This window comes from Mus caroli, chromosome X (genome assembly GCF_900094665.2).
Source record: "Mus caroli chromosome X, CAROLI_EIJ_v1.1, whole genome shotgun sequence".
NCBI lineage: Eukaryota > Metazoa > Chordata > Mammalia > Rodentia > Muridae > Mus > Mus caroli.
Genome location: NC_034589.1, coordinates 125,580,173 through 125,596,305, shown reverse-complemented (window position 1 = coordinate 125,596,305; position 16,133 = coordinate 125,580,173). Strand labels below are relative to the sequence as shown.

At 42.0% G+C, this 16,133-nt stretch overlaps 1 protein-coding gene across 2 annotated transcripts; it reads right to left on the bottom strand.

Moving 5' to 3' along the window:
• Positions 1–1,159: 1,159 nt before the first annotated feature.
• Plp1 (proteolipid protein 1) lies at positions 1,160–15,818 on the bottom strand. 2 transcript variants are annotated; one of them, XM_029473475.1, is made up of 7 exons: positions 15,646–15,818; positions 7,434–7,620; positions 6,462–6,723; positions 5,240–5,408; positions 4,641–4,714; positions 3,725–3,790; positions 1,160–2,810 (listed from the first exon to the last, which is right to left on the bottom strand). In XM_029473475.1, the coding sequence occupies exons 1-7, from the start codon at positions 15,647–15,649 to the stop codon at positions 2,739–2,741; spliced, it is 834 nt and encodes a 277-aa protein (XP_029329335.1). In that variant the 5' UTR covers positions 15,650–15,818; the 3' UTR covers positions 1,160–2,738. The 2 variants fall into 2 exon arrangements, with proteins under 2 accessions (XP_029329335.1, XP_021008857.1); XM_021153198.2 differs by having other exon boundaries at positions 2,612–2,810; positions 6,567–6,723.
• Positions 15,819–16,133: the final 315 nt, after the last annotated feature.

Below are 16,133 nucleotides of genomic sequence, written 5' to 3'. Positions count from 1 at the left end.
CCAGAGTATCTTTATTGGAATAGCTAAACAATTTTGAATAAAAGGTGAAAATAATTTATTACTAAATACAAGAGGAGCTGGGTACCACAATAGCACCGGGTAAGTAAACCATATTGACTCAGAATAAGCAAAACACTGTGAAATCCAAGAAAAATTAAACCATTAAATACAAAATGAACTGGTATAGGGATCTGAGTTCAGCCCAGCATGACAGCACATGGCTTTAATTCCAACTCTCAGGAGGCAGGGGCAGGCAGATCTCTATGAGTTCAAGGTCAGCCTTCTCTCCATGGAGAGTTCCAGGACAACCAAGAATACATAGTAAAACACTGGCTCAAAAAAAAAAAAAAAAAAAAAGAGAGAGAGAGAGAGAGAGAAAAACATACTCAAGTTGAGACAAGTATTTACTGAGTTTCTTTCAGGAAATTGTTTTGCATTCTGCATATATTTTTTCATATCTTTAGGATAAAAAGAAACAATAATAATAATAATGCATTACCTATTACATTTGTCCTAGAAGTAGTGTACAAATAACTTCCATGGCCTGAAAGACACATGAGCACCTCGAGCTAACTACAATTAAGTACCTGGTATTGAGGTCGAATAGAACAATTCACTCAAAGGACACGATGTTTGATTGAGAACATTCTTAATTTTATTTTCTTTAATTTTATAAAATACATTTTGTAAGATGAGTTTCTAAAAGTTTATCCTTTATGTTGTTAAAATCAAAATTCTCTATCAGAAATGAAGGAAACACTTGCAGTTGATTAACTCTCTTTGTACGTGTGTGTGTGTGTGTGTGTGCATGTGAGATTTTTAAGGGAATGGTTGGTTATCTGTTATGATATTAAACCAAAACAAAATAAAAGATATAGATTATTTCACCTTCCTTGATCTTGATTGGTTTCTTACATGTCCTTTTAGCTCTCCTCACTCTTGTGCATCCTGCTTGTTTACCTTACATATTGGCCCAAGAACAAATCTCAAGTGTCTTCTTGTAAATTCTTGTATCTCTTTCAACATAGCAGAAAGCACTTTGGGGAATGACAGCACAAATCTACAATGAAACAGCTACAATAACTTTTCCTCCAGGAAATCCAATCAGGGGCTTTCCCTTCTCTTCTCTTTTCTTTTCTTTTCTTTTCTTTTCTTTTCTTTTCTTTTCTTTTTTCTTTGACCCAAAGTTAACAAATACAGGATAAGCCTGAAATCTGGGAGTTCTTTAGGTTTCAAATTCTGTCTGTCCTCTCTGTGTCTCCAGAGCTCTATGGAAGCTTATGAACTGAACGCTAAAGCTGGCATAATCTATTATGTGACCTATATATACCAAGAGACAATAACCTCTATGGTAAGCCTAAATTATCAAAATGCTGAGATAATATTAGCAAGTAAAATCATCTGTCATTTATTAGAAAAGAAAATACCAGACTAGTTATTCAAATTGAGGTTCAAATTTACCAAGCCTAGTTCTACAAACGGTAGACTACTTGGGGGAATTCCCTATAATTTCATGGGAACATACAATTTCAAATATTTTTGTGATGCTTTCTGTCCAGTTTTTCCTTCTTGTTTTCAAAAAGAACTATTCTCCAGGTCTTTCTGATACAACTCCAAAAAAAAAGAGATAAACAATTGGGAAACATGAAACGCGAATCATTCTGAAACTAATCAAGATCATCTAATCACCTGCTATGAGTGAATGGATAAAACCCAGGAAAAAAGCACCATTGTGAAGATATTATGCCAGAGGCCAGGGGCCAGAACTAACTGATGGGGGTGGGGGAAGAAGACATGCTATCCAAAGAGTTAAGTATCTTGCATTTACCCGAGGGCCATTTCAAATTACACCTTTAGCATCCACCAACTGATGCTCCTTAGGTCACAGGCTTATTTCAAATAAGCTAGTTCCCTTCTATTCTCAGCTCCTTGGAAACCACAAGGTTGTCATGGTAGCTGTTATCAAGGAGAAGGGAGTGAGATGATCCTGACAACACTGTTTCTCTTCCTAATGAGCTATAAGGACAGATGATGCACCCCCCCCCCACCACCCCGCTTTGTCTATACAGGCACTGTGCTCCCTAATTGCCGTAAGGAAAGTTGGCTGAGTTAGGGCTTAAATAGTCCATTGCCACTGGCGTCAGAGCTCTCTTTCTAAGGGCGAAAGATCCTTGCTTTGACACCCTTCTCCCAGCTGCAGGAGGCAGATTTGGGCAAATGTTACTGCCTTGCTAGCATTCTTTTTATTTTCTTCTGTCTTCAGTGGAAACAGGAAGGTAAGAGTGAGTTCTTGGTTTTGTGCATCAAAGAGAATGTATTTGACTCCTACTGATGGCAAGAAGACCAAGGCCATTTCTGCTCTCTACCTGAGAATCTTTCCATTCTGTTTTCCTCAGTTGGAAGTGCCCTTTGAGAAGGAAGCAAACACATCCTGGTCTTCAGGAGATGCTTGCAATATCAATTAGAGCTTCCATTCCTCTGCGACTTGCAGCTGGGGAATCACCTTCTCAGGCATTCCCCATTTCTAGCAGGAGCCTGCTGTGGAGCAAAATGACTAATAGAGGTACTAAGAGGGAGAGTCCACAGAGAGAGATTAATCACTGCAAGACTCTCCTTTCTTGTTATACTCATCAAGTAAGAAGAGGGCCAATCAGTGGCAAAGGCAGAGTTAAGACACAACACTGTAGGCTGTGTGGTTAGAGCCTCGCTATTAGACAAAGGGGGATTTCTATGGGAGCTCAGAACTTGGTGCCTCGGCCCATGAGTTTAAGGACGGCGAAGTTGTAAGTGGCAGCAATCATGAAGGTGAGCTGTAGGGAACAGAGAAAAGAAGGTAAGTGACAGTAAGAAGAGAAGCTCTCTCTTACTCAAAACCTTTTGGGAATGAGGGAGAGCTGAAGTAAAATCACAATTAAATAAAAGGAAATAGTCTATCTGCAAAAAAATAAAATTAAAATTAAAAACACGTCCCTGTTTTTTTATATATTTGTGAATAGAAATCTTCTGTTAGACATTCCCACAATAGCCCATTCCTAAATAACATATCCATACAGATATGTTATTTAGGAATAACATAACAGAACTCCACAGCTAAGTTCTGCTAACCACTGACATTTCCTGAAGGACATTAGCTATGCATGTGCTACACACACACAGCTACTTCATGCACCATAGCCCTCCACTCTCTTATAATCAACGGATTTCACAAAGTACAAGTGTGCTGGCTTTTTTGTGAACACCTCTGCCGTACTGAGGAGGAGTCTGTGAGCTCCTCCTTGTAGTTAAGCGCTACCTCAGAGATTTGAGGTAGGTACATCACCTTGCCCACTGGCACCTAAGGCTTTACCTCTGCACAAGGAGCACACTGCGTTGGTACTACATTAACACTACCTGAAGGACCTGGGCCACAGGACTGCATCACAGTCAGAACAATTCTAATACAAGGAGTCCCTCCTGTTTCCCTGGGAGTAATTAAACCCACCAGAGGCTATTGAGAGCATTTATACTATCTAGAATCCTAGGATACAGCAGATCATGTTTACAGTTCCATGCCCTTGTCAATGCTTGACAACTCATGGTAGAGATGTGTAGCCCCACACCTTGCTGTGCCTTCTCACGGCTTGCCTACAGCCTTTCAAGGCTGTAAGGAGTCTCTCTTCTAGTCTTTCATCCTAATGCTATCCCTGGACCACTTCTTTTCTAATATTATCTTAAAATAACTTACCAGGGAAACTAGTGTGGCCGCAGCACCCACAAATGCAGCAATAAACAGGTGGAAAGTCATTTGGAACTGCAAGAAGATGTAGGAGAGAGAATTATTTCTTAGAACAGAAAAGCAAGCACAATCCACTGTAAAGCGTGAACACGGCTGTCTGGATGGGCTGACACCATTCCTGTATGTTGATTCTATGTCTCTAACTAAATGTTCACTTCCCTAAGTGTCAACCTCCCATTTGCTACTAGCATAGTACCTCACCCCACGGCATCTAGAAGATGCACAAAAGTGATTAATGATCCCACATCATGAACTCATTTCCTACAGTTGTAACCTGGAGCCCAAAGGTCAAAGCCAATACTTTCTCTTGAAAGACGGTTTTCAGACTTCCTCCCCAAGCTTTGCTTTTTATTCCCTGGCTACGATGGCATGCATCTGTCCTCAATGAAGCATTTCTTTCTTGTTTTTTTTTTTTCCCAAGTATACTTATTTCACCTCTCATTGGAAATTAAGGAGTTCTAAATTAAAAGCATTTTATAGAGCCCATGTGTGTCTATGTGCATGTCCCATTTTCTTGGTACGTTTTAACCAAAATGAAAATTTTCATTTGGGAAATTTTACTGCTAAGTATTATCTTTACTTAAAGCTACACATGTTTCTTTTAATGAGGGGAGTTTGGGAAAGGAAGACTTCTAGTGCAGCTCTGGGGTTAATAAGTACTTTGACTTTTAATAAGTATGTTCATTGATTCAAGTACATTTCACCATTATTTTGTAGAAGGGAAATCTGCTAATACAAAGTCCAACAAGGAAATAATATAATCCCTAAAACTTAAGTTCATGAGGAGAAACTTCTATTATAGGTAGAAATTCCTCCATTTCTAGCCAATCTATTTTTTTAAAAAGCACTCTTCTCATTCACTTACCTCAGCTGTTTTGCAGATGGACAGAAGGTTGGAGCCACAAACCTTGCCAGGGAAAGCATTCCATGGGAGAACACCTAAGATGCATAAAAGCAGCCAGAGTAAACTTCATAAGGCCATGCGGAGACGTTCTACATAGCTTTCGACCTTCTCTATCCTGGCTGTAAACCTGATATTGACAGTATGCATGATTTTTTTCTAAAAAGTTACATAAAACAAAGGTGCTATTGACTAATTGTGAAGTTTTATATTATTGAAATGTGCTGCTTTGCATTGTTAATATCAGTCAATAGGAGAAAAAGTGAGAGCAGCCAAGAAGGAAGAAGAAGAAGAAGGAGAAGGAGAAGGAGAAGGAGAAGGAGAAGGAGAAGGAGAAGGAGGAGAGGAGGAGGAGGAGGAGGAGAAATAAAAACATCCCCAAATTTCCATGTTTCCTTTGGGGGAGAGCATCCTTAGTTTCAGTGGAAAGAACTTACTAAGATGCATTTATTCATCATCTTACAATAATTTCCTAATCACCATCCTCCTCACCCTAAGACAAAAACAAGTACACATTGCTTCTATAGATGCTAGGGAATCTAAAGATCCCACATTCAACTCACCATACATTCTGGCATCAGCGCAGAGACTGCCTATACTGGCAGAGGTCTTGCTAGGGAAGGCAATAGACTGACAGGTGGTCCAGGTATTGAAGTAAATGTACACAGGCACAGCCGAGCAGGCAAACACCAGGAGCCATACAACAGTCAGGGCATAGGTGATGCCCACAAACTAAAACAATTGACACGGAGTGGTTAAAAATCAGCATCAACTTGCAGACCTTGAAACAAAAACTGGAAGATGCTGGAGTGGCATGTGCCAATGAAGTCAGATTCCAGGCATCTCCCTTAAATGAAATTAGTGAGCAGGGCACTTTTGTGAAGTGTCATTGGCAGTATCTCTTAGATAACTTGCCCCATGTGTGATGGAGGGTAGGGGGAGTGGGTGGGAGTTGGAGTGAGGCGGATCCCTGGGTTAGAGGGGGCTTCAAGGAATTTGGAGGGCAGAGAAGGTGTAAAAAAGTAAAAAAGAAAAAAGTCCTGAAAGAAAGTTGTGCCATTTTTGCCTTAGGCTGAGCTTACAAGATGTTCTTTGCCACAGGATTTTTGTTCCCCAGTCACTGAACAACGCCAATAGGAGATTTAAATTTCAGATCTAAAACCATTCTAAGCTAACTGCTGGTCACAAAAAGTCATCTCCACAACACACACATATTCAGACCCCCAAAGATCTTTAAGTCTAGAGACTGAAAAACAATGTATGTCTTTCTAAAACACAGCTAAGATAAGCATGAAATATGCAGATCTAGCCTAAGTCTCTCTGGGACCCCCTAATAGCATAGAATCCCAGAATCCTGGGACTTGGAGTCAATTCTTGAATTTCTATGATCCACCATACATTTGAGGTTATGTGTTTAAGTCTCAATCCCATGACTAGCATTTTAGATTCTTGTACAGTCTGGGCCCACTCTTGTTTTCCTTGCTAGGAACAAAGTAAAGGGATACCAACAGATTGGTTAGAAATGGTCTTATTGTACAAAGCGTCCTATAAAATTGATGCTTTTCCGTTTAAGATGAAAATTTCCAGGGAACCTTTGAAAGGTGAGGCTAAGCCGGCCAGGCACCACGTTCTTCCTGACCATATCGTTCGGCTGTAGCCATCGCTTCCTCACTCAAAAGCTAGGCCTCGGGAGAGAACCCAACCTTGGGTGGGGATGAGGCTACAGACTCACGCCCAATTGTCCCCCACCCCTTGTTATTGCCACAAAATCCTGAGGATGATCACCTTGTCGGGATGTCCTAGCCATTTTCCCAAACAATGACACACCCGCTCCAAAGAATGAGCTTGATGTTGGCCTCTGGAACCCCTCCCCTTCTGGCCCCCTGTTACCGTTGCGCTCAGGCCCTTGCCGCAGATGGTGGTCTTGTAGTCGCCAAAGATCTGCCTGACAGCGCCGGTGGTGTAGAAGCCCTCAGCCAGCAGGAGGGCCCCATAAAGGAAGAAGAAAGAGGCAGTTCCATAGATGACATACTGGAAAGCATGAATCCTGCATTGACAGACAGAAAATGCAGATAACCTTATTCAGAGGACACCACTCTTCTTGTCAGTTAGTAAGGTACATGCCTGGGTGGCTAGGGCTTCTTGAGAGGAATAACTAGGTATTTCATGTGGATTCCTTCACCTTTTCTTCACTGAAGTAAATGAAGTCAGACAGGAGGGGGCCAAGAGCATAGCTTCTTCCCATATTCCTTGTTACCCTGCATCCTAGAGAGCCAAGCTTGCTGCTTCTTTTTGACCCTTCAGAGGTACTGCTCCATAGACAAACTGAGAGATGCATGAAGGAATAGTAGCCTGACTTGCTGTAGAAGCAGAACAGACTTATTACTAAGTCTGAGTACACATAAGCAGAGTGTCAGACCCAAACCAGGGATTCCACTCTGCCCAGTCATTAGACCTCTACCTGCCATTGTGGAGAAAATTCAGGCAATATTTAACCTACCTAGCAGAAATCAGGCCATGTGTGAGAAAACAGAGAGGAGTGAGAGGAGGCAGACCTCCATTCTAAATCGGACATTGTCCCCTTACTTAGAGCTTCCGACATGACATGGTAGAACCTGAACACTGAGGGATATGTCAGGGATGCTGTCTTGCTCCGTGCTCATGAGCTTTGTACCTCCAAGACAGGGGGAGGGGGAGGGGGAGGGGGAGGGGGAGGGAAAAGAGATGAGTCTGGAGGTGGGGTGAGGAGGTACTTACACATTAATGAGATACTCATAGTCCTGGTAGTTTTTGGAGAAATAGGTCTCAATTAGCTTTTCTGTACCAGTGAGAGCTTCATGTCCACATCCACAGAACAGTGCCACTCCAAAGAAACACAATCCAGTGGCCACCAGGGAAGCAAAGGGGGCCCCTACCAGACATCTAGCACAACACTCTAACAAGCCTGGGGAAGAAGAAGGAGGAGAAAAGTCAGGTATGCATCAGAGGTAACTCATCCACTCACACTATACTGCTGGGCCGAGCAGCCCATGCTACCAAGCACAGAGTGTGGTTATGTTGAGAGTTATAAAGGAGAATCTACAGGTTTTAGCTTTTGGAAGATGAGACTGACCCAGAATGCTTACTTTGTCCCAGCTGTCCCATTCTTAAAAATGAACCCTTGCCTACAATACTCAGAATGTATGGGTTTTATAAAACACTCAAATAATTCAAGTAGTAATACAAAGAGGTGATGAGTCCCTCTTTTTCTTATATTGTAACCCCGAATTACTGATATTAGAGAGACTTCAGAATTGTATGGACAGTTTGCCTCTGCATTCCCCACCAGAGGCTCCCATCCTCCCCCCACCCCCCACCCCAGAGGCAAGCATGATATACAGACAGCTGTTTCGGCAACCCAGGGCTCCCTCTACCTCCCCTAGCTCGAGACATTCTCCCCACCTGTGTGTCTCCAAAAAACCAACACCCAACACTCCTCCTGATAACTCTCCAGGTGCCTGTCCTTGAGACCTTAGAGAAATAACAAGCTCAACGGAGACCATGGAAAAAGTAAAAGGTAAACAGAGGTCTGGTCTCAGACAGTAACGACTAGCCATAAAATTAGTCCTTAAACAGACACTCATTAACCCCCCCCCCCTCGCTTCAGTACCATTCCACCGTCTACTCCCCTTTTCTGTAAATAGTCACAATATTTCTAACTATAGTGTATATAAACCCAGTGTTTTCCTGACTCAGGCTCACTGGCAGCATTCACACAGTGAGTGCTAGGGGGATGAACTGAGTTCGAACTTGAAACAATAAAAGACTCTTTTGCGAATCGCAGCAGACTTCACGATTTTTGGGTTCGTCTAGGTTTCCTGTGGACTCAGGGTACAACACTTACTGTTTTAGTCTGTTGACTAGGTTTAATTATTCAACAACTATTGAGTTGTACATGGGATATAGGAACAGAAAAGGTACAAACTTTACCAGATTAGAATATTTAGTTTACTAAGGACTAATAAGTGAAGTAGATGCATAATTGTAGGAAATAGAGTAATTGGCTACAAAGGGTAAATATACTTGGAATTTCAGATGAAATTCAGACACAATTTGAACAGAAAGAGTATTTCACATAATGTAAACTTGTTGCAAGGAATGCAAAATCCTTCCTATTCTAGATAGAAGAGAGCAACCAGAGAAGACAGAAACTAGCACCGGATATACATGCATATATAGATATATCAGATAGTGCATATAGATACAATATATTCAAATATATGCATATACATATGTAATATATAATATATATGCACACATGCTTAGAATGTATTATATACACACATGTATGTATTGGCTGCTTGTGTTTTATACATCTATTCCTACAGATCATGTACATGCAAATAATCAGAAACTATGCCCGAGGATACTACTTTGTGATAAGTATGTTGTAATTCTTTATCTCCTTATCGAATAAAAACAATTCCCAAAAGTTTGCACTTTTATATTCATGTATTTATCCAAGCCAAGTTCAATTATCTACAATAGGGTACTAGGGGAAATAGAAATCTACTGCTTTATTCCCTTAATATGAGCTCAGTTTTTATTAAAACCCCAAATGCTACACTGAGAAATGTCAACAGATGTTAAAAGATCAAACTATGTATATCATGGTAAAGTTGGGATAGAGGCAATTTTTTTTTTTATCAGAGCCATAGAATAAGTGAGTACTACTACCCACCATTCATTGAAAGGGCAGCCTTTCCCTGGTCTTCAGAGAGTATCTTCTTTGAAGATACTTGTACATGCACTGGCATTAGAGATGGGGCTCAAAAGCCCAAGCAAAAGTACGTATGCGCCTGCATGTACACAAATGTGTATAATATAGACATGTGTACAGAAGAGAAAAACGAAACAGCTGAAGCTGATCACTGTCTTTGTGGAGACACTCCAGAAATTGCTCTTCTTTTTTTATCATTAGGGTAAGATACTAAATGTATCCTCTAAGTCCAGAAAATGTGCTGGGAAGTAAACAGGACTGCCATCTTCATTCTCTGCCCTTTTAACTCCTCTCCACCCTCCAACTCTTATCCTCTTCTAGTAAAGAAGGTCTCTGAAGTCTGGGGTGAGGGAGGGGAGGTCAGTGACCCCACTGTTCCCTCTCTCTTCCCAGCAAAGGGTCAAGCCTTGGACACAGCCCTCCATAACTTCCCCAGACAAAGAAGCCTTGTTTTCTCCTGAGATCTCAGGAGCCTCATTGGTATTCTGCAAGGCCCTGCAGGCCTGGGGGTGGGGAGGGGGTTAGATCCAGTAAACAATGGCAGAACTGTTTATTTAGCCCAGGATAAGAAGATCCATCTACCCTAGCAAGTGGTCACCCTATTCCCATTCACTCACCGCAGCATTTTCACCATGGGATGGTCTAATGTTGAGGCAGGTATGGCCAGGCAAACAGAGAACTCAGCTCAGCATTTTTGCTGCTGTCTTTCTATATCATCTACACTAAGGATGGTTTCTATTTTATCATCAAGTGATGAAATGGACAAGGAATGGTTTGTCATCTTAAACATATGATCATTGATGGTCATCAAAATAACCAGAAAATCTAAGCTTTGTTGTTTTTACTGGGTGAGAGAACTCTGGAAGCAACTCTAAGTCACCACCGATGCCTTTGTAAACACACACTCTTACCTATACTATTAGAGCTCAGATAGTAATTTAACATTCCCTTTCTGCTCTACTGATGTTCAAAGCAAGAAACCAGGGTATAGACTTTGCTGTGTCTCTAATGTGGACTCTAATGCAAATGCCCTTAGATCAATCTATAAGACACGCTATAAGATAGTTGAACAATATCAAGACAAGCATCCGGTGCTAAATTCCTCAAAATTCAGATAAAATGTTTGTTTTAAGGGCATTTAAGTTCAACAGAAGTGCAAAATCTCAGCTAGTCTGCCCAAGCAAAAGTCAAAATTTGAATTCTAACAGGAAAACTCAGAACATACAGAGATTGTCTTTTCATCAAAGTAGTTGACAGTCAAAGCATACTGAATAAAAGTCCATAGGGTTCACTTCAATTTTTCAGAGTCCAAGAAATGAACTTGGGAACAACAGTCTAAAACTATAAGCTCTCTGTTTCGGAATACCTCAGGCTCAACAGGGTTTTGAATGTTAAAAGGCATTCTGTCATTTCCCAGCTAAGTATAAACTATGATGTGATGGCGTCAGTATAAAAGAATTACATAATGCTAATGCTACTCAAGGAGATTTAAATGTCTCATTTTAATGCGTGATCACAGAGAAAACTAATGACCTTTTCTAATGCTTTCTTTTCCTTTGTGTTTGAATGGCTTGAGAACAAAGATTAAACACATTACTCATTACAAAGATGTTGCAAGAAACAAAGAAATTAGGAGCCCAATTGCTTGTCTCAGAAAACTTCCCATTTTGTTTGGGAGAACAAATTTATTTCTTAAATTGAAAACCAGAGCTACCTATTATCTAGTGTTAAAATGGATGTTACCAAATCCTGTGGTCAAAATATAATCAAAGACATCAGTTCAGAACTGGTTATTTTTATCTCTTTACCACCCCCCAAGTGTAACCAATCTGTAATAGAACTCTTCTCATCAATGTTCTCTGTTGGAGATCAACAGTACTGTTGTGAGTCTCAGATTAAGGCCCATCCCACTGACTCTCCTGATCCTGATGCTGTCTCTGTAAGCAGGAGCCAAGTGCTCTACAGCCCTCCCTCCATTCCCATGCCCTGGGCACACCTCAAGAACCAGCTCCATGATGGAAATTCAGTGTGAATCTGGAAACTCATCAAAGAGAGGAAGGGCTTTCATAGAAAGAAATGGTAGAAAGAGACCAATTGTACCCCACACAATTCCCAGCTTGTCTCTTGAATCCAGCTGACAAAGGGAGAGATAGAAGAGCCCTATACAATAGAATGAAACAACAGGCAAGTTCTTTGAGTGAGAAACTGGTCCCATCTCCCTAAGTCTCTAATCTGCACTGCAGTTTTCCCCTCCTCCCAGAATCCACCCCTTAACCTCAACCTATGAACAGAGGCTTCCTTGATCAGGGCCTATAGCCATTAAAATGGCCAAGATACTAGTGTAGCTGTGACTGGTACTAGGGCTAGATGTTGATGAGTGGGTGTGAGTTCTACAAGTAAAACAATTATCAGGCAGTGACAGAGACAAAGACTTTGCTTCTGGCCTCATCTTATTCGGACAAAGCCTGCCCATGACTTTGTGTTTCCTGTATGATATTAGCACTTATACCACATTCAAGAGCTCAAATGGGTTCTAAAGGCACCAAGCTCTGGGGAGTCAAGCCTGCTTGACAGTCAAGTCATATGCACAAGGGTAAATAAACAAGAACTCCCACTGCCTTATTAGGCAGGTATTAGTATCACTGCTGCTACTACTTATGATGACTACTACTACTACCACCACCACCGCCTTCAGGGACAGCATCTGGACAACCTTACTTTCTATGTTCTTTTTCAGACAGACAGAAACACATACACAGAGACATACAGAGAGGGGGCGGAGAGAAATACCAATTCATGTGCAAACATTTGGAGGCCAAAATACAAGCGTGATTGTTACAATCTGTTCCTGGAACATTGTCTCAACCTTGTCCAGTTGTGAGGAAGTAAAGAACAATCTGTCACTAGCGACAGACAAGTGTAGCTGTACCTTATGCTACCAGATCCCTTCTTTCCTTGGTTAAAGTGTGAAGGTGACTTGTAGAATCCCACTCTCTTCCCTGGGATGCCACTGACTTGTTTTCAAAGCCTTGCATGGCAGAGCTTGGGACTTACGACCTTGCCTTATCAGGTCACAGTCCTGGCTTGATCTTTTCTAGACCCAAATTTCTATGAACCGAGATGATTATTTGTGGTTTTTTTTTTCCTTCAAGACAAAAGAACTGTATTGGAGGAATGATTTTCAAGGGTGTAAATCTCTCTCTCTCTGTCTCTCTTTCTCTCTCTCTCCCTCCCTCTCTCTCTCTCTCTCCCTATTTCTCTCCCTCTCTCCCTCCCTCTCTCTCCCTCCCTCCCTCCCTCCCTTTCTTTCTCTTTCTCCGAGCTCTTTCCCTCCCTCTCTCCCTCCCTCCCTCCCCCTCTCTCCCTTCTTCCTTCCCTCTCTCTCCCCTTTTCTTCTTCCCCCCTCCTCCCCCTCTCTCATACACACACTAAACAAACAAACAAACAAACAACAGGGAAGATGTCACTGGCTGGACTAGGACCTGAAGATATTACAGTTCCTATGCTCCTTTCTGGGTTAAAGATACCACTACTCAGACAGCTCTGAGGGAACCTTATTGTTGACTAGGTTTCTTGGGGTCCTGGCTCAGGGCTAAGGTAAAGCCCCTCAAAGCAAGGCAAATTGCTTAATCTCTCTAGTCTTTCAAGTGCTCCTAGCTAGGCAGAGCAAGGTAAGAAGTGGCGTGGTGAAGGCTGCCCTTGATCAATCAGTGTCTCTAGGAAGAGTCATTTAATGTACTAGTCTAAACCTGCTTTCTTCTTAAGTCTTAGCATTCTTGTGGTGCCTTTGATGGCATCCAGATAGTCCTCAGGTACCTAGTAGAATTCTCAGCCTCTGCTCTGCCTCCACATTTTGTACTTTCAAACCACTCTTAGAGGGAAGCATCTAAGATGCACAGTCTGGTTGCCAGGGTAACGGCCGCTGTTCTCAGATGACAAAAAGCTTGAGGAACCAGGTGTCTTGCTGTTCACTGATGGCATTGTTACTGAGCAGAAAAATATTCACTATGGCTCTCTGGTTTTCTCAGTTCCATTGCTATTCCAAAGACTCATGTGAAGCGTCTCCTTGCCCAGCTATTCCACAGCCCGTAACCCTTTGGCTCAGGTATCACCGGACCCAATAGTCTTGTTCAGTTCCAATCCTAAGAGATTTTCTGGTTGAGGTAATAAGCTGCCTGTTTCTGGAGGCGATTAAGCAGAGACATATGTATATTTATCTTATTCAGAGAAATGAATTCTGCATTGAAGGTTGGTTCAGACAACTTCTTTTGGAATCAGAGTCTCTCTATGTTGTCTAGCTAGCTTTTTCTAATGATTCTCCCGTCTCAGTTTCCTATGGTGTTAAAGGCATGTGACACCACACAGAGCTCCACCTCAGATATGTTCCAATGTTCCTTTCAATTCCAAACTCTATGGTTTGACTGGTCTATTGCAAGGGTTGAACAGCACTCCACATCAGAAGCAATAGCATTCCACTGCCTGGTCAGAAATGGCTGAAAATTCACATGGTCTCAGATACTGTGTTACCGAGTGATTGCAAAGACAGTGGCTATTCTGTCCTGTATCCCTAGTCCATGGATTGCTTACCCACATACACATCCTCAATGGCACCTTAATTTGTGCTCACCTTCCTTCCTCTGGGGGAAATCATTCAGCCTCCATTACAAGAAAATGTTCCTCTGATCATTTTCTCTCTTCCTGTCTTTATCTCTGCAGGGCCTTATCCCTTGAGGAAGTAATTCAACGTACACTCCTCCTCTGTTTTGAAAGAACAACCTACTTAATCAGCTACACGAGTGTTAGATAGGGTTGCTGGGCCCAGAGCAGGAAGTGACTTTTTCCCATCTTGCCACATTTAGGTGATCAAATGTTTCTTACATACAAGGTATGCACAAAGACAACCTTGCGAAGAGGAAGGGTTAGCCTAGCTAGGCACTGGTGCAGAGTCGTCGTGCTCACAGGACTTGTCTACACTGACAGGGCTGCCACATCCTTAGTACTTGCTCTTCCACCCTGAAAGTAGACAAAACAGTTATTGTTGCCCCCGTCTGCCAGATGATGAAATGGTGATTCATCGTGACATGCCTAATTTTGCAGAGTTCCTTAGAGACTGAGCTGAGATCCAAACCTGGTTGTTTGGACCAGTAGTCTAAGACGCCACCCTCTTAACTATCCTGCCTACATATATGCTTCTAACAGTTCCCTCAGTGACTTGAGATGAAAAAAGCCAAGGTTAACAACAGTTCACAGTTTCTACTTGAAAAACGACTTCTGCGGATCTTTGTACTGGTTACAAAGTTGCATGGTGAACACACAGGGAAATTGAATCTCATCTCCTTCAGGATGTGTTCAAGTTGCTACTTTTATCTTTCCCACATGTGAACAATACGTACATATCTCTGTAGCATCTTACCGAGGCAAAGACCCTTATGCCCCACACACCTTACTCTGAACAGACACTGCTGGACACCAGAATTTTACATCTTCCATAGTTGTGGAACATAGAAAAAACCTCAGGTCTCAGACAACAAAAGCCTTTAGATAGAAGCCTCCTTGTTATATCCGGGATTAAGGGTAAGTCCATGATACCAGAAATGTTGTCCTATATGTGTGTGCTCACATGCACACATACATGCACACACACAAGCATACACAAGCACATACAATCCATATCTATTCCCCTGGGTAAAACCACTGTGAACTGTATTTTCGTTTTCTGAACCTGGAATGTCCACTATAGGCACTGCCAAGTCTGAGTCCAATTTTCCCCATTCCTCCACATCCTACTGATGCAAAACATGCTTTGAAGTTTGTATCAGGGAAGCAAGTACTTAATGCATTTGTAGATTAGTCAATATTCAAGTTGCCTCCAGCAGAATAAGGGGTTCCAGATAACCTGACCATAATCAGGGTCTTAAGATCGGGGAAAGGAGAAAGGACAAGAAAGTGAGGGGTAAGAAGCCACATGATCATATCCAACCTGTGTGCATTTTCCAAAGGTCTGGAAGACACCGCATGCACTGCCAGAGTTCGTTGGCAGTGAAGCAGTATGCTCAGCACAGCGGAGAAGGAGTTAATACAGTTAAATGCTAAGAAATTAAAACAGAAAATAAGTGCCACAACACAACTTATTTAAGCCACTGCAAACCCAAAGCCCCAAAGTTGAATTCCTGTGCCTGCATCTTTGATGCTGGAGTTTTTGAAACTCACCCATGTCTTTGGCACTCTGACTCCAATTGTAGCCTGTTGGCTAGTCTGTTTTGCGGCTGACTTTGTTCAGCTGGAAGGATCCTGGTCTCTCCAGTCTCCTTCTTCTGTCCTTTACTTTTTCTCTCTGAGTATCTTTGTCCTCTTCTCCTGCAATGAAAAGGGCTTTCTGATTGACAGCCAACCCCCTTAAAGAGACAGACTCGTTTCCCTCCTCCTCTCCTCCTCCCTTTCTCCTCCCCTTGTCCCCACCTCCTTTGGGATACTCCCTTCTTTAAGGGCTCCATCTTCTCTTTATGCCTTTTCACTCCCAATTGTTTTTTTTTTCTTTTTCTCTATTTTCCTCCCTAAAGCTTCTCCAGAATTTTATTTTGCTATAAATAAATCAGGAAGTGTGAATTAGGGGTGGAAATTAAATGGAGGGGTTCTTGAATCCTCCCAAATGACCCTTGGGTCCATTTAAATGTGTCATACCTGGGTCTGAGCATGTA